The 18,591-nt window shown below is 32.7% G+C and overlaps 2 protein-coding genes across 4 annotated transcripts; both read left to right on the top strand.

The window, feature by feature from the left end:
* Window positions 1-2,634: 2,634 nt before the first annotated feature.
* LOC107613003 (beta-galactosidase 8) lies at window positions 2,635-7,830 on the top strand. Its single transcript, XM_016314818.3, has 17 exons — window positions 2,635-3,305; window positions 3,375-3,470; window positions 3,893-4,005; window positions 4,083-4,242; window positions 4,326-4,469; window positions 4,573-4,661; window positions 4,741-4,846; window positions 4,936-5,023; window positions 5,131-5,249; window positions 5,331-5,492; window positions 5,604-5,803; window positions 5,892-5,986; window positions 6,172-6,281; window positions 6,421-6,636; window positions 6,716-6,927; window positions 7,003-7,339; window positions 7,434-7,830. Exons 1-17 carry the CDS (start codon window positions 3,141-3,143, stop codon window positions 7,539-7,541), a joined length of 2,520 nt encoding a protein of 839 aa, XP_016170304.1. The 5' UTR covers window positions 2,635-3,140; the 3' UTR covers window positions 7,542-7,830.
* Window positions 7,831-8,259: 429 nt separating this feature from the next.
* On the top strand, window positions 8,260-13,091 carry LOC107613453 (serine/threonine-protein kinase GRIK1). 3 transcript variants are annotated; one of them, XM_021108617.2, is made up of 14 exons: window positions 8,339-8,790; window positions 9,030-9,218; window positions 9,339-9,393; window positions 9,524-9,693; window positions 10,309-10,383; window positions 10,476-10,520; window positions 10,804-10,878; window positions 11,112-11,199; window positions 11,323-11,447; window positions 11,606-11,701; window positions 11,983-12,049; window positions 12,135-12,250; window positions 12,539-12,617; window positions 12,731-13,091. In XM_021108617.2, the coding sequence occupies exons 4-14, from the start codon at window positions 9,640-9,642 to the stop codon at window positions 12,862-12,864; spliced, it is 954 nt and encodes a 317-aa protein (XP_020964276.1). In that variant the 5' UTR covers window positions 8,339-8,790; window positions 9,030-9,218; window positions 9,339-9,393; window positions 9,524-9,639; the 3' UTR covers window positions 12,865-13,091. The 3 variants fall into 3 exon arrangements, with proteins under 3 accessions (XP_016170943.1, XP_016170942.1, XP_020964276.1); XM_016315457.3 differs by having other exon boundaries at window positions 8,260-8,790; window positions 9,339-9,693; XM_016315456.3 differs by having other exon boundaries at window positions 8,285-8,790; window positions 9,030-9,693.
* The last annotated feature ends 5,500 nt before the right edge of the window (window positions 13,092-18,591 follow it).

An 18,591-nucleotide genomic window follows, 5' to 3' on the forward strand; every position in this document is an offset into this window, starting at 1 on the left:
AACGGAAATGTTTGGTAACCAAAGAAAATCAACTAAAAATAGCTATAACTTGTCTTATTTAGTATTTATTAATTGTTGCGACAATTAATAAATACTAAATAAGGCAAGTTCTGACTTTTTTTTTTTTTATCTTTCTATCATTACCCTATATAAAAAAAGTTGTTAAAGATATAGAAACTTAAAATAAATAATTTTATGACAATGTTCAACCATGCTGAAACTGGCGTAGTAGGAGTAGAACTTAATTCGAGGCAATTGTGGAAGACCAAATTATTCTAACCTCCTTAATTAATTTGTAGGACCGGTGTCCATTGTCCACACCTCGTGCTCTTTAATTAGTTAACATCAATATTTCTTATTTCATTATGGTCCCCCCGGCCCTAAGCTTAGTAAGCTACACCATCAAGAAATTAAACTGAATTAAGGTACCTACTTGTATATTTATATATTTGCATGGTTTCTATATTACTTATTGTGTGACGAAATACTCATTAAGGTACCTACTTTGCATGATGAATCAATATCGATAGACTTTGCTAATGAACATTTCCTTATCGTTAAAGACAAATAATCGTGCTAAATTATACACCATATATTATATTAAAAGATTTTTATATCATTTCATCATTAAAGATGTTTCATAAAATATGCAGTAAATACCACAATCCACAAAAAGCCATATATATCTATATGATTAATTAGTTAGCTAAATAAATCATAATAAATAAATAAATCTCACCCATTTTTATTTGGCTATATTTAACATAAAAAAATGTCTAATAATTTGACGTGATGATGTAAGTTTCATTAGAAAGAATATTAGTAAGAGACCAAACCCTTTAAATATCTATTTATATATTTCGCATATTTTATCGTTGGATAGCATGATTTCAGCGGAATCTCAATCTTCAATCATGAATCACAATTCACATGCTTCGCAGAAATACCCAAGGCCCAAAAAAAAAAACATGTCTCATAGTACATACATTTTTTTAATATGCATGCAGTAGTTGTTGTACGCACATTATATATATTTATAATTTTACCACGCATACACTTTATGACTCTATATTTAATATCAGTATTTTCTTAACCATTAATTAAAATAATATAAATATATAATTAACTAATAGCAATTAATTATATTTTATATAAGATGTTTTCTAAATTGTGCTTGATAATGGCCAAGAGGTTTTTACGATGATGAAATAGTAGCAGAAATAGCGACAAGTTCCAGCAACAAATTCAGTTTGCGTAAAGAGTAAAAAGGAAAAAGAGTAACCGCAGTATCCAAGCAACGAACCTGTTGAAATGGTTCAGAGAATTTATTATTAATTTATTATTCTTCTTTTTACAGGTTTTCAGATTTTTTTATTTTTATTTTAAAAAAAAAGAGAAAAGGAATCACTGATTTATCATTTAGGTGCAACAGAGGTGTGAGCAAATCAACGGAATCGTTGAAAATTAAATCAATACTTATTTTACTATTAACGAAATGTCACGGTCCTATTATTGATAATCGCGTCTAATTTTTTGGCGCGGAGAATTACGTGATTACAGATTACTTGACTCGTGACACTTAATTAAATATTTTTATAAAAGAAAAGTATATGGAATCAAAGAGGTAATTAGTCAAAAAGTAAACAATTTAACTAATTTATAATTATATTTAATTAATTCTATTTGTTTTTAATTTATAATATTTGATATTAATTGCTTCTCACCCCAAATTAAAATTTTAAATGATACGTTGGAGAAATAGGGACGGAGATCACGGAACTTCCAACAATTCCAATTCTTAGTATATAAAAAAATTTATAAAATATATAAAAGAACATCCATTTAATATGAAAAAGAAACATTCTGATACTTAGTAGAAGAAACATCTTAATGCCTAGCATAAGCACCAGATACTTAGTAGAAGAAACATCCTAATGCATAGCATAAGCACCATCCACCTAAAGATTTTGGATTCACCCAGAGACATTTGGCTGATTTTTTGCTGGTACCCTCTTTGTTCCCTAGCATTATTGTTTTATAAATAATGGATCAGGTGCAGTCGATTTCACGTGAAGTTGATAATCGAGAGCTGTTAGATAAAAATTTAGTCAAATAATCTAACAGCTCTCAGTTATCAACTTCATGTGAAGTCAACTGCACCTGAGTTTCTACCTTAATTTTAATACAATAACGGTGTAAAACAATCACATTTATTTTTTAGATGATCATTTACACAGTATATATATATATATATATATATAATTACTTTACACGCACAATGTATCAAAATTAAATTCATAAATAATAATCAATAAATTATCCATGGAAGGGAGCAATTGAGTTTGAAAAAGATTACAATGTTGGGAGAGAAGGCAATGCCGGTGAACTGATGCAGCAGCATTTAGTACCCACACCATCAAAGTAGTTGGCTGACTTTCTATCACATACATTTCCACTTTTGCCACTTACCCATTTAACAAATCAATTCCAATTATATTTTTATTCATATGAAGATGATTATTAAATGATATCATTTAATAATTTTTAGCTATTAACTTCACAACTGTATCAAAGTTTCTATCTTTTATTTATGCATAATTATTGACTCTTCAAAAAATCATGTTACAGTGGAAGTGTTATATGATGAAACATTACATTATCTGTTGGAACATGTTATTATAGTGTTACACCTGTCTTGTACCTAAAGCGTTCTCTTTTCTCAGCTTCACTAGCTTTATAGCCCTGTTGTTTCTTTTTGCTGGGTTCACATTATTGTGTTCCAAATCCCGTCAATGATTGCCTATCTCACTCTCAATCCATGTGTCATACCCCATTTTCTTTGAACATGTGTGTGTGAGAAAAATGAGCTCATAAATGTGTCAGAAAAATTAAGCTAAGCTAAGTGTTTGTCTTCTTCCTTCTTTGTTTTCTTGTTAGGCTAATCAGTATCACCGACAGAACCAAAACCTTTTAAATTAGTAACATAAACAGTTTAATATAAGTGTTGTTAATTAAGTACATGCATTTGGATCTGTTTGATTCCCTTCCCTCCTCTCTTTCACAAAGCGACAGCATTTTCACATGCATGTAACAGATTGAAAGCCAAAGCAAGATTGTGTTTTGTTCTAACAAGAGGCGCCATGAGGAGGAACCAGATAGTTTTGGTTTTGGTTTGGGTTATGGGCATTTGTGCCACCACATTGTTGTGTGCAACGGTGGACTATGATCACAGAGCATTGCTCATCGATGGAAAACGCCGTGTGTTGATATCTGGTTCTATTCATTACCCTCGAAGTACTCCAGAGGTGCCCCTCTCTTTCTCAATGTTTCTTTGTTACTTTCTAGTTTTTTAATGTTTTTAATTTTGGTTCCAGATGTGGCCAGACCTTATTCAGAAATCCAAAGATGGAGGATTGGATGTTATTGAGACATATGTTTTCTGGAATCAACATGAGCCAGTTAGAGGCCAGGTTTGGTTCTTCTCTTCTGTTCTGTTCTGTTTTCTTAACTTTACCATTTTTCTCATTCCCTTATTCATATGCTTCTTTTTTTATTATTTTTTATTTTTATCTGCAATGCAGTGTGACATATTTGAATTTAAATAATGGAAGCTTTTATCTTGTATTAGAAGTTGAAATAGGAATAAATCCACATGCTACTATCAGCTGAATTGCTACTATCCTTTCTTTTTGCTTTGTTTATTTCATAGTCAAGTTGATATAAACTAAAACATGATAGATAAAAGTGTGAAGTGCTGAACACTCTTTCACTTCTCTATGGCATCCTTAACATGTTTTCAATAATAATAATAATGATGATGGCATGAATTTGGCACAGAAAGACAATAATTGGTGACACCAAATGTTCCAATGAATGTTGTTGTTCTTGGCAGTATAATTTTGAGGGCAGGAACGATTTGGTGAGGTTTGTTAAGGCAGTAGCCGCTGCCGGTCTATACGTGCATCTTCGGATTGGTCCATATGTCTGTGCTGAATGGAATTATGGGTAAAGTTTTCTCTATGTGTTCTTTCTCTTCTCCTTAGGCTTTCAATTTCTGATACCTGACCTTAACTTCTCAACAGTGGTTTCCCTCTTTGGCTGCACTTTATTCCGGGAATTAAATTCCGAACAGACAATGAACCATTCAAGGCAGAAATGAAGCGATTCACGGCCAAGATTGTGGATATGATGAAGCAAGAAAAGCTCTATGCTTCACAAGGAGGACCTATTATTTTATCTCAGGTACCAGGTTTTAATGTAATGTTACTTTCTTTACAGCAATGTGTATATTTGTTATTAAGAATATGCTTACTTTCTAATGCCAGATTGAGAATGAGTATGGAAACATTGATGGGCCTTATGGCGCAGCAGGTAAATCATACATCAACTGGGCAGCATCAATGGCTACATCCCTTGATACTGGTGTTCCCTGGGTCATGTGCCAGCAAGCAGATGCTCCTGATCCGATTGTAAGTTCGCTCCTTTCGAATGTCTTAAGTGTTTGTGCTTTATGTTTTACAAGATTATCTGTCTACATTGATCTCACTTGATTTCGAATCTATATGCTTGCAGATCAATACATGCAACGGATTTTACTGTGATCAATTCACACCAAACTCTAACAAAAAACCAAAAATGTGGACTGAGAATTGGACTGGATGGTTAGCATCATTTTCTATATGAAACAATTAGTTATTTCAGTGTCATATATATATTTCTATCAATATTTTGGAATTGCAGGTTTCTTTTATTTGGTGGTGCTACTCCTCGTAGACCTGTGGAAGATATCGCATTCGCTGTAGCTCGCTTTTTCCAGAGAGGTGGAACATTTCAGAATTATTATATGGTAAAGCAATCTTATCAATGCTTTGTTTTTTCATTAACCATAACTAATAATAACTCTGCAACTTTTTTCATTGCATGATTTGAAAACAGTATCATGGAGGAACCAACTTTGACCGCACAAGTGGTGGACCTTTCATTGCCACAAGTTATGATTATGATGCACCAATTGATGAGTATGGTATGCTCTCAAGCAGATATATGAACTGAATTCCATGTACAATAATTACACTAAGCAATGTTCTGTGTGCATGTCTGTGATTTTTAATATCTATGATTATGCTGCAGGAATTATTAGGCAGCCTAAGTGGGGCCACCTTAAAGATCTGCATAAGGCCATAAAGCTTTGTGAAGAAGCATTGATAGCTACTGATCCAACAATTTCATCTCCTGGTCCAAAACTAGAGGTATAACTGGATTTGCATAAGGCCTTTTGTATGTTCTACAAAAGAATAATCTCTACATAATGAGTTCCTTTTAATTTATAGGTTGCAGTTTATAAAACAGGAGATAAATGTGCTGCGTTCCTTGCCAACGATAATGATAATTCCGATGCAACAGTAAAGTTCAATGGCAACTCATATCAGTTGCCAGCCTGGTCTGTGAGCATCTTACCAGACTGCAAGAATGTAGTGCTCAATACTGCAAAGGTTTGTCTCATCAACTACACTCACTCTCATGTTTATGTGGCTTCAGTGATGGATGGTTCATGATGTCAAAGTGTTGCGTAGCATGTAAGAAAATAACATCTTGTTTGACAGATTAATTCTGCATCTATGATTTCAAGCTTCACAACTGAATCCTCAAAAGCAGACACTTCTTTAGAAGCATCTACTTCAGGATGGAGCTGGATTAGCGAACCGGTTGGTATTTCGAAGGCAGATTCATTCGCTAAAATTGGATTAGTTGAGCAAATAAATACAACAGCTGATAGAAGTGATTACTTGTGGTACTCACTAAGGTATAGGCCTCCATGGTTGAAAGATCTTTCCTCTTACTGAAAATTTTTGTGCTCCTTGCTGACAACATTTTTTCTTGTGCTTTTAAAGTGTTGATCTTCAAGATGATGCTGGTTCTCAAGCTGTCCTTCATGTTGAGTCGCTTGGCCATGCACTTCATGCTTTCATCAATGGGAAGCTCGCAGGTAACTAAAATTTAAGCAATGACAATTGATGATATTTCTGGATAAGGATAACCCTGCATCTATGCATTTTCTTCCTCTCTATCTATTTAAGTCTGCAAAGCATTTGGAGAATTCATTCTTTCAACTAAGTTTTTCTTAGAATAATTTAATCATGATTATATAAGATATTGTTCAAAACATTTCAGGGAGCAGCCAAGGAAATGGTAACAAGCGGGCACTCGATGTGGACATCCCCATCACTCTTGTGGCTGGGAAGAACACAATTGATCTTCTTAGTTTGACTGTCGGACTTCAGGTTCATTTTATGCGATAATATAACATTTACAGCAGGCAAATTATGATTTAGTCTATAGCATGCAATTAAGTGTTATGCTTTTAGGCTTCACCATAAATCATTAGGCTTGATCAGCTAATTTGAACCTTTTACACATCAGAACTATGGATCTTTTTTCGACATATGGGGAGCCGGAATCACTGGTCCAGTTATATTGAAAGGTTTGAAGAATGGCAACACTGTTGATCTCTCTTCTCAGAAGTGGACTTATCAGGTTGGCCTCAAAGGTGAAGATTTAGGTCTATCTAGTGGAAGTTCCGGACAGTGGAACTCGCAATCTACCTTGCCTAAGAACCAACCATTCATTTGGTACAAGGTAACATTTTGTTTCTTCACACTGCTTAGTTTTCTACCTCTATACTTGCTACTAGCTAATATAGCACATGTTGGATTAGACGAATTTTGCTGCTCCATCTGGAAGTAATCCGGTTGCAATTGACTTCACCGGAATGGGAAAAGGCGAGGCTTGGGTTAATGGACAGAGCATTGGCCGCTACTGGCCTACTAATGCTGCTCCGAATGGCGTTTGCTCTGACTCATGCAATTATAGAGGGCCTTATACTTCAACCAAATGTCAGACAAATTGTGGAAAACCATCACAGACATTGTAAGTGTTGGATATAGTTAATGAGAAGAGTTGAAAGTAATCCTAACTTTCTGATAAACACTACTCTTGCTGCAGATACCATGTGCCGCGCTCGTGGCTGAAACCAGATGGCAACATTCTTGTATTGTTTGAGGAAAGTGGCGGCGATCCGACAAAGATTTCTTTTGGTACCAAACAGGTAGCTAGCTTGTGTGCACACATATCAGATTCTCACTTGCCACCGGTAGAAATGTGGAACTCAGACACGAAATCAGGTAAGAAAGTAGGGCCTGTGCTGTCACTCAAGTGTCCTCATCAAGATCAAGTCATCTCTTCCATCAAATTCGCAAGCTATGGAACGCCTTTAGGAACTTGTGGCGACTACTACCACGGACGCTGCAGCAGCAATAAGGCCATGTCCATTGTGCAGAAGGTGTTACTTTATCTCTAAGTTACTACTATGCTTTATTTATGTATTCCCTTTTCAGTTTTGTTTAAACTAACTCAAATGAGGTTTTAACTAACAGGCCTGCATTGGATCAAGTAGTTGTAGTGTTGGAGTATCAACTGATACATTTGGAGATCCTTGTAAGGGAGTGGCAAAGAGTTTAGCAGTTGAAGCAATTTGTACTTAAACAGACATTTTTTACCATCTTGGATTGATGGAGTATTGGTTAATGCAAGTGCTTCATGCTAAGAGCATTGCAAGATTGTATTATTGTAGTAAGCCAGGAAATAATTGCCAAAAATAGAAGATTAGTATAGTCCCACTTGCATGGAAAAGAAAGAAAGTCTTTCAATGATGCAAGATACGTGATTATAAATAACTCTTCCAAAGTCTCACTTCCTTAATTGAAAGTAATTGTATGAGGAAAAATTTTACTCAATTGGAAAATTTAAGGAGCATTTGAAGTTTCCTTTTAACTCTCTTATATTATTATCAAGAAATCATGTGTACAATAAAAAACAGTCATTTATATATATAATAATTAATTTGATGATTAATTTTGGTATGCAAATAGAAATTTTTTATAGGTAATCTGATTAAACATTTATCTACCAAATAGAAAAAAAAAATCTAGTATTAGGTTTCTAGTTGTAACTTGTAAGTAATGTTGCCAAGTCTTACCCAAACCAAAATTGCTTGCATCACCTTATTCATGTTTGGTAAGTAACCTTCTTTTCTTTATATTTGATTGAACCACGAAAAGCTTCCAACTTGCGACACGCCAGGGTCAGAAAAGACGACTATTTATTTTCTTCACATTGAATAATATTTAGGGTTGTGTTCTAATTTTGTTTTTTACCGTAAAAAAAATATAAAAAAAAAATCTAATTTTGTTTTTCAGTTATGTTGCCATGTTGGTAGTTTGATGACAAACGAAAACAACCGAAAGTGGTGTAATGTGTAAAATGGCCAAACTGTGTTGCCGTTGTTCCATTCTTTCTAATTTTCTAAACCTCAGCCCATAACTTTACATATTTTCTATTCCCCCCCACTAAATCTCTCCTTTTTATCGTTTACACCCCCAACTTTTTATTATTCCCACTTTCCGTCCCCTCACTCCCCACAATGATTTATTCGATCTAGGGTTTTTTTTTTTTTTTATCTATATTTTAAAAAAATTCCCCGCATTCGAATTGCGGCAACTTCTCGAATCTCAAGCTTTCAGCTTTGTCATCCCATTCACAATTGCAATGTAATTGCAGCTGAGATTGTTTCCTTCAATTCGCTTCTTGAATTACTGGAGCTACTCGATCAAATTTGGAGCTAGGGTTCCCAAATTTGGCTCCCCCAAAACCAACCAACTGCCGAAAGTTTAGTCTTTTGAAGTTGCAAGCAAAGGGTTCTCGCACGTTTTCGTCCTCGTCGAGGACAAAGAGGTACCTTGTTGTATCTATTTGTTATTATAATAATAATAATATAATATTCTGTTCTGTCACTGTCGTTTCCCCTCCTGAAAGTTCTATATTCTGTATGCGATTTTGTCTCTTTTTTCCCCCATCAAATATTCAGATAAGTTTTTAGAGTATTTTATTGATGGGGTGGCTATTCTTATGTCTTTCTTTTTGAGGGGTCTCTTTTTTTATTAGTTTGTTGATTTTCCTCTGTTTCCTTTCAGGGTAAAAGGTCAACGAATTTTGCATTGGTGAGGACTGGGCTGAGCTTATAAACTGGAGTTCAAGCAATGTTGGGTGTGAAACGTAGTGGGTTTAGTTTCTCTTCCTGTTTTCTTCATCTAGCTGAATGGCATCCTTTAAAATAACAGTGTTAAGCAGGGCTTGAAGCCCTTCTTTTTCTTTCGTATCAGGTACTATCTTCTTATTAAATCATTAAAAGTAGCGAGTACAATCTTATTTTGTGCCCTGATCCATGAAATTCTGGCAATCTGATTTAGCCTTAAACTGTTTGATGAAATCATACTTATTAGGATATGTGCTTTGGCCGTTTGAGGTGAATCAGATTAGTGCTGTGTATTTAGATTGGTGAGTGCTGTAGTTTGCAAAATGATCAGTTTCTGTAATTGTTTTGGGATAATCAAGAAAGGAAAAAATGAAAGGGCTAAGCAAAGTGTAAAAAAAATTTTCTCACGGGGACTGTTGCGTGGAGAAACAGATGATTTCTCATATAGTGGTGAGTTTACTAGTAACACCACCAGTGGAGATGAAAGTGACAGCCAGCCTCGAGCCAACCGATCGGAGGAAATTTTGAACTTGAGAGCAGAGAAGGACATGGCTTGTAGGCGGGTACCTGTTAAGGAGACCAACAAACTTGTTCGTGAAGAGGTGATTCATAATTGTGTGGATAGCTGCCTTTTTAGTTTTTTCTGTAATGTTGCTTTCAACGTATAGTCAAGCATCTTCAAGACTAAGTGTGCTAGTGAATGGTTGAGTTCAATAATGCTGAAACATGCGTTCACGCAAAATTTATCTGATCTTTTTAAGTAAAAGAATTCTTATCAATCTTTGATGAAGTGACACATGACAAATAAAGATTTTTTTTTTAAAATACTATTTTTACCACTTTTGGTAGTCTTGACATTAAGCTGAGGTTGAAACTTTGTAACCCTTTTGAGTAATTCCTTTCTTGATAAAATGATGTTGTTTGATCCATATAGCCAACCCCACCTACTGGGGCACGGCTTTGTTGTTGTTGTTGGCTTCTTCATTGATGGTAGTTTCTTTCTTCTTAGTTTTGTTTGTTGTTTGTTCTATGTTTCTTAGATTTTCAGAGTAACAGTTTTATATCCTGTCCATTATATATAGAGTTGAATTGCATGTTATTTGTGTTTGTCCAAACCCGTCTGAAATATGGTTAGTTATTTGATTTCTCAATTGTATTGCATGTCTCTTTTGCCAGTTTATGTCAATTGCTTTATTCTAATTATATTGTCCTTTCAGGATGAAGATGGGAACAAAATGATCAATGAGTATGTTCGGGAGTACAGGATTGGTTCAGGTAGTTATGGCAAAGTGGTAAGTGTGATGTTTGTGGAATTTTGATTTTTATGTTCTCAGTCAATAGTTCAATACAGCTTTTCTGAGCCTTTCCATTGTAAATATTGCAGGTTCTATATCGAAGTATTGTAGATGGAAAGCATTATGCAATTAAGGTAAGGATACCCTTTGGTATGGGCTGGCAGATTATTTCATGGTAACAAATATAGCTGGTTCTTTGAGGAGGAAATGGGAACTGGTCATTGTAGAGGGTAGTGTGTTGTAGATAGTTAGCTACACTAGCTAGTTTGACTCTGAAATTCCAGACTCTTTTATTAGGAGAATAGAAGAACTTATGCAACAACCAAAGGCTCACTGCCATGTGCATATGTACAATAGTATTATCAAGATAAGAGCATAGTTTCTCATTTATTGAGGTTGAATCTTTTTGAACTGCAGTCCTTTCATAAGTCCCATTTGCTGAAGCTTCGAGTTGCAGGCTCTGAGACCGCCATGTCTGACGTTCTGCGTGAGGTACATTTTTATACAGAAGAAGCATTCATATAGTCAGTTTTAGAAAATATATAGTTTTTCTTTTGCAAATGCTTTACCTTTTATATTAACAAATTCCCCCCTTTTCCCACAATTTTGTGTGCGTTTTTTCCATGATTGTGAATTTCTGGTTCGTTACATCCAATGACTTGATTGTTACAGCTTTTCTTTACTGTCCTGCAGTAAGTTAAAATGTTCATATTCATTATTTTCAGGTACTTATTATGAAAATGGTGGAACATCCTAATATAGTCAATCTCATTGAGGTGATTGATGACCCAGAATCAGATTGCTTCTACATGGGTACTCATGACTATTTTCCTTTTGCTTTTGTTACCGGAAATTTTCTTTCATATTTGAGCTTTAAGCTTGAAAATAAGAACTTGTTGACATTGTGTGTTTAATTGCTATTCTTTTCGTATGCAGTGCTAGAATATGTGGAGGGCAAATGGTTTTGTGAGGGTTCAGGTCGTGGTTGTGCCTTGGTGGAAGACACTGTTAGGAAATACTTGCGTGATATAGTATCGGGATTAAGATATCTTCATGATCATGTATGATCTCTCAACAAATCGTTTTTGGTTTATTTTGACTCAACTCCCCCCTGTTCCCCTCTGTTCCTCTCTTTTACTTGTACATTTTTTGCTACTTTGCTTTGGAAGACTATGTTAGTATGATGATTGTTTACCCTTTTTTTGTGTGTGAAAAACAGAATATAATACATTTGGACATCAAACCCGATAATTTGTTGATTACTCGTGAGGGTAAAGTCAAGATAGGGGATTTCAGTGTCAGCCAGGCTTTTGAGGTAATGTAAATTACTGAGCTTAAAGAATTATGATGGTTGAATGATATGAAAGCTGAGAAGTTTACAAGTCTTCGACATTACATTATGTGTGAAAGGTGACTTTGATACTTAAATTTTCTTCTAGCGAAAATATCAGGAGTTATAATGTAAGAATTATGCCTATCTGGGGGGCAGTACATATGAACTCAAAACGACTAATCAGTCATATATTGATGACATTACATGGTTGTTGGATACCCTAGAAAGTAATATTGAAACTTGTACTTGGTTTCACCATGCAGGACAATAATGATATACTTTATCGATCACCTGGCACGCCTGTTTTCTCTGCACCAGAATGTTGTGTAGGTTAGTTTACTTTTCGAGCTTGTAATATACTTAACACTATGGAAGCATATGATCTCATTGCAGTTATGTTGTTGATATAATGTAGGTGGTACGTATCATGGTAAAGCTTCAGACACATGGGCAGTTGGAGTTACTTTGTACTGTATGATAATGGGTGAATACCCATTTCTCGGAAAAACGCTTCCAGATACATATGAAAAAGTACGAATTATTTTTCATTATTCGCCACGTGAATAGATCCTCTCATTTCAAAATTCCACATGCTCTTATCTTAGGCAAATGTTTGCCGTTAATCAGGAACTAGAACATAAAAGCATAGAGCGAATTTTGCATGAAGAGAATCCCCTCTCATTACATACCGAAGTGGATTAATAGGCGCTAATCCAACTTTTTTAAAAGAATTCAATGTAAAGTAGATAGTTAGATATTTGATGCTTCATGTTTTCATCATATACTATAGAATCTCAGCATATTGTTTTCTTCATCCAGATAGTCAATAATCCATTAGTACTCCCGGATGACATTAACCCACAATTAAAGAACTTGATTGAAGGACTACTTTGCAAAGGTACACATGATCATGCATCATTTGTGTTAAATTCCTTTTGTGGGGTTTTAAACCTGTTTAAAGAGAACTACATAATATCCTATTTCAATTAAAATTGTGTGGTTGTGTGGCAGATCCAAAAGCAAGGATGACATTGAATGAAGTTGCAGAGCATAGCTGGGTTATTGGAGATGATGGGCCCATCAGTGAATACTTGTGTTGGTGCAAACAGAAGAGGCTTCTGGTGGAACAAGAACACCACCCTTAGAAGATAGGACCACTATGCTTTTGCCTTCACAGAAAGATAGGATTTTCTTTTTGTACTGTGAAAAGGCCAATATATTGCTAGTATACCCTTTGGACAACATGCATGAACTTTTTGTTATAGAGCAGAGCAAGTTTCCAAGGAATCCTTGTAATTTTAAGTAGCTAATCCTTCTGTTTTGGTACATAATTAATTAATTGTTTATTGAAAGTGATTGATTTTTATGGACACTTATTATACTCAAAAAGACCTATATATAGTGATCCAAACAATCCACACGAAACTTCAACTTTGATTTTGATTATCAAATTTACAAAGCTATTCTGATATGGTCCTTTATTTTTTCTTCCCACGGTTTTTTTCAATTCGATAGGACAAAGATTAATTAGTCGCGTATTAGAGTTTCACTTACAGGGTGTTTTGAAACCTTTTGGAATTCAATTCCAGTGTTTGAAACAAAAATGATTAAATTAGATTAGATAGAATTTAATTCAATTCTATTGTTTTTTCTCAAAATCAATTCCGACTCAAATAGATCCGGTTTGGAATTTTATTTTATTGGGATTTTACTTAAAACTTAAAATGTTTAAAATATCCTTATAATTTAATTACTATTTCTTAACTTTTATCACTCACATTCTTTTAACTTCTTAACTTTTATCACTCACATTCTTTCAACGCCTCTCACTTTTTAACATACTCTCTCTTCTCTTACCACTTTCATTCTCTTTCTTTTTCTTCAAGTCACTTAATATAATGTATAGGTCTACTATATAGATCTAAAAAAATTATCCACATGTATAGATTTTATATGTTTAACCTAGATTAATGATACCAAGCGTTGACTAATACGTCTGAATATTTTAAATGAAGTTGTGTCAATCATAACACTAATAAAAAGTGGCATAATTTTGCTCTATTTTAATTACATAAGTTAGTTGTTATAATTTATCGTTAATAACTAGTTTTATTTTACTTGTTATGTCATTAGACCACTCAACAAGTTGGTTCTTAGTTCATATTTATTTTCTGTTTTTGGTTTATCGTTAGAATCAAATATGAAGAACTATTTAATTTTTTAATTAATAATAATATTTTTTAAATTTAATATTTTTAGATTAATCTAATTTTTGTTTTTTAAAAGAAGTGAACACATTTTAGTTAATAACAAAATTTAGTTAAAAAATTTATTTAATATATAAATATATTTATTATTTAAATATAAAATTATATTAATAAAAAATAAAATTATCTATTATAAATTTTAATTCATTTGATAAATATTCTACTGAAATTTTATTTAATTCTATAATTTTATTAATTTATTCTAAACATTAGAATTCAATTTAATTTTATACTATTAAAAGTTTTAAAATAAGTTATTAAGAGTCTGTTGTTCATCAATAAATTACTGATACATAAAACAAAATTCTCATCAATAAATTGCTTATACATAAAATAAAATTTAAATTCTTAATATTTATTTAAATAGATGAGTAAACTAACCACTTATCAAGTCGGTTAATATGTCCTTTATTATCACAGTGCGTTACTGCCAACCCTGTCTCAAACCCAACTACCCAAGTGCTGCGTCACCAATTCAATTTTCCTTGTGTTAACACTTGCATGCTGAACTCACAGATACGTGTCCTTTTATTCCTTCCCTTTGCATTGCTATCAATTAATTAATTAATTAAATACTATCAAGTTTGCAAGGCAACTTTCAAGTTCTGATTGGGGCAGAGCTACTTAGCTTTGTACTTATTTTTTATTGATATTGATATAACTTTGGATCGAGAACTAAGCAGTTCCCTACTTATTAATTAGAAAGGAAAAGAAAAATGGGCATTGCAAAGCCATTATTCTAATGGGATAATGTATATACTCTCCATTCTTTTTCTATATCTTTAACCTAATTAATGTGTATCTATCTAGATATACATAATATATTATTACATCAATATTTTATGGTAAAAATTCAGGTGAAGTCGACTTCATGTAAAATTGATATCTTGAGAGCTATTAGATAAAAATTTAGTCAAATCAATCAAATCATTTAACAGTTCTCAAATATCAATTTTATGTGAAGTCGACTGCATTTGAGTTTCTACCATATTTTATTTGGGACAACTTTATGCAATTATTTTTTATATGTGGTACTCGAATATAAAAGTACTAATTAAGGAAAAGAAGTATTGTATTGATTTAATGTTATTAAGAGCAGTTATATATAGATAAATGAATTCAAAGTAGAGAATAAATTAAAGTGGTTATTGGTGGCAGTTGCATGAGTTTGTGGTTTTCGTGAACGCGTTGTACTCTTGAAAAGTCATATTCATGCACGCAAAGAGACAAAAGCAGATGCAGTTTTTGGCTGTGTATGTGTTATCATCACCACTCACCCCCTTTAATTTGTTCTCCTCCTCCTTTTGGTTTTTTTGACTTGAAATTTCAACTTCATCGACTAGGTAATGTAACTAACTTCATTCTTCAACTTCTCTACGGCTTTAATTTCTATCTAAGCCAGCCAGTAGAATGCATCAGACGGTGCACGAATCAAATTCTTGTAATTTAATTTTCTTTCATTTTTTGGTGTTAGAAGAAAACGTGCATCTTGGTTTCATAGAAAGTTTCAGTACCATATACAATGCCTTCTTTTTCCCTGCCTCCAACGTATAAGTTTCATACGTGTCACACCGCACACTGTCACATGCAATTAAAAATTATTCGGTGAAAATTTAATTTTACATGAAATTTATAGTTGAGACTTATTAGATGATAATTTAGTCAAATTCATGAGTTTTTATTAAATTATTAACGGTTAGTTATCCATAAAGTAACAAGAATATTCTTTTTTAGTTTAATTTTAATATATTGACAGTATAAAACACAATCGTCCAACTATATTCTTTCTTTTAGATGATTTTTCACGCGATCAATATAAAAAATAGTTATTTTTACTAATATGACATTACATAACTAAATACATATGTAAAATAATTTACATTAACAATGTATCAAAATTAAATTCATCTTATAATTATATTTTTATTTTTGTTTAAATTTTTTAAATAGAGTATTAAATTAGATAGCTTCCATATTTTTAGTATTTACTTAATTATATTATCAAATCAGTAATAATAATATTTACTTTTTATATTGAGGGAATATGATCATAAAAAATTATTAATTCAATTAAATAATTATATATTACATTTATGCTATTATTACATTAAAATCATTTTTCTTTTCATTAAGAAATAAAATTGTAAGGAACAGGAAATAATATCTGACCTTAGCTTGTGCCAGTGGAATCAAGATTGTGTCCACCAATCTTTGAGCTTAATTAACTATTTAAGGTTATCACTGTTGTGCTAAGACCAAGAAAGGATGTGAGTGTTCATTCTTAAGAGAATCATATTAAATGAAGGTTGAAAAATAAATATTTTATATATGTAATAAATATTTTATGCATGTATAAATAGGGTATGATTTGAGGTCATATATACACGAACAATTAATAAAATTTTCTCTTTCTCTTATACTGTTAACACATTTTTTTCTTTCTTTTATATTTCTTTATTTTATATTTGTTACCTCTTCTTTATTTGTTTATTTAGTTATTTTACAATACGTTATTAGTATAAGACTCTGATCAAATTTTAGAAAGACTCCAGATAATAAATTTTCATTATGTTAAAATTCTCTCATCTTGAATTTAATACTCTTGATATATCTAAAAACAATTATTTATCATGGATACTAGATGCTAAAATCCATCTTGATTCAATGGATCTTGAAGATATACCATTAAGGCTGAAAATAATACATGCCAGAAGGATAAAGCCAAAGTCATGATTTTCCTTCGTCGTCATCTTGACGTATGATTGAAAAATGAATATCCCACATTAAAAGATCATGCAGATCTGTGGAAAGACCTTGAAGAAAGGTACAATCATCAAAAGACGGTGATACTTCCTCAAACCCGATATATTAAAGAAAACTTTCTCGACCTTCCATGCCTTGAATGTGCTCCTACAGCAGCAGTATCGAGAAAAAAAGGATTAAAAAAATATATTCTGAGCTAATTTCTTGCCTTCTTGTTGTTGAACGCAACAATGAGTTGCTCTTAAGAAATTATGAAGTGCACCCAACTGGCGCCGTCCCATTTCCTGAAGCAATTGTGGCAAATCATAACCCCAAAAGAGGTAAATGGCAAGATTTTGGAAACAAGAAAAATTATGGAAGGAAAAGGAATTATGTTCACAAGAAAGGATCTCACCAAAAGTGGGATAAAGAAAAAAACAATGGGCAAAATAAATCAACAGAGGATAAGTGTTTCCATTGTGGTGGAAAGAGCCATTGGTCGCGTACTTGTCATACCCCAAGGCACCTAGTCGATCTTTCTCAAGCATCTTTAAAAGGATGATAAATGAAATGAAACAAATTTCCTTTCAAATGATGTTGAAAATTTCACCACTCATTATGATGTGTCTGATTTCTTTAAAGATCCTGAAGGAAATATTGGTCATTTGATCAATGATGGAATAGTTTAATATGTGAGATTGTTAAGTAATCCTGTGAATAAACAATGTAAGAAACTTCTTGTTAAGTTTTATGCATTTGAATTTCAAGTGTGATATATATGAATAATGTTTGATAAAATATTTTTGTTTATGAATTTCAAAATTACTGAATGTGCCAAGATAATAATAACAAATATTTTTAATATATGATGCTATGTACAGTACTTCTTAAAAAAATGATTTTAATTAAGAATATAATTTTACTGTGCATATACTTTTACTCATTTTATTATTATTATTTGTCTTTGAAGAGAATGACAAGGACATATAATGAAGATGTATGTCTTGCGGATAGTGCAAGTCCGCACACCATTCTCAAAAGTGATATATATTTTACCCATCTTGTGCCAAAAAAAGAATATATTAATACTATTATTGGCTCAGACAATGTGATAGAAGGCTCCGGAAGAATTATAATTTTGTTTATCGGAGGAACAAAATTCGTAATAAATAATGCACTATTATCTACCAAGTCTTTGAGAAACTTGTTGAGTTTCAAAGATATTCACTGAAATGGATATCATATTGAAACAATGAATGAGGAAAATCATGAGTACTTATGTATCACAACTCATGATTTAAATAAAAAAAATATATATTAGAAAAGTTACCCTCACTTTCATCTGGGTTGTATTATACCAAGATTAGTGCAATTGAATCACATGCCATTGTAAACCAGAAGTTTAGTAGCCCAAATGAATTCATAACTTGGCACGACCGATTGGGTCATCTAGGAACAACCATGATGCGCAGAATTATTGAAAACTCCCATGGGCATTCACTAAAGAACCAGAAGATTCTTAAATCTAGTGAATTTTGTTGTGCTGCATGTTCTCAAGGAAAGTTAATTTTAAGGCCATCACCAGTAAATATTGGGTTTGAGTCCCCTAAATTCCTAGAAATAATTCAAGGCGATATATGTGGATCTATTCATCTACCATGTGGATCTTTTAGATATTTTATGGTCCTAATAGATGCATCTTCGATATGGTCACATGTGTGCTTATTATCTTCTCGGAACCTAGCGTTTGCGAGATTACTTGCTCAAATTATTCTATTAAAAACACAATTTCCAAAAAATCCAATCAAAGCAATTCGTCTTAATAATGCTGGTGAATTTACTTTCCAAGCTTTTGATGTTTAT

The sequence above is a fragment of the Arachis ipaensis genome, chromosome B8, assembly GCF_059453495.1.
Source record: "Arachis ipaensis isolate K30076 ecotype BB chromosome B8, ASM5945349v1, whole genome shotgun sequence".
NCBI lineage: Eukaryota > Viridiplantae > Streptophyta > Magnoliopsida > Fabales > Fabaceae > Arachis > Arachis ipaensis.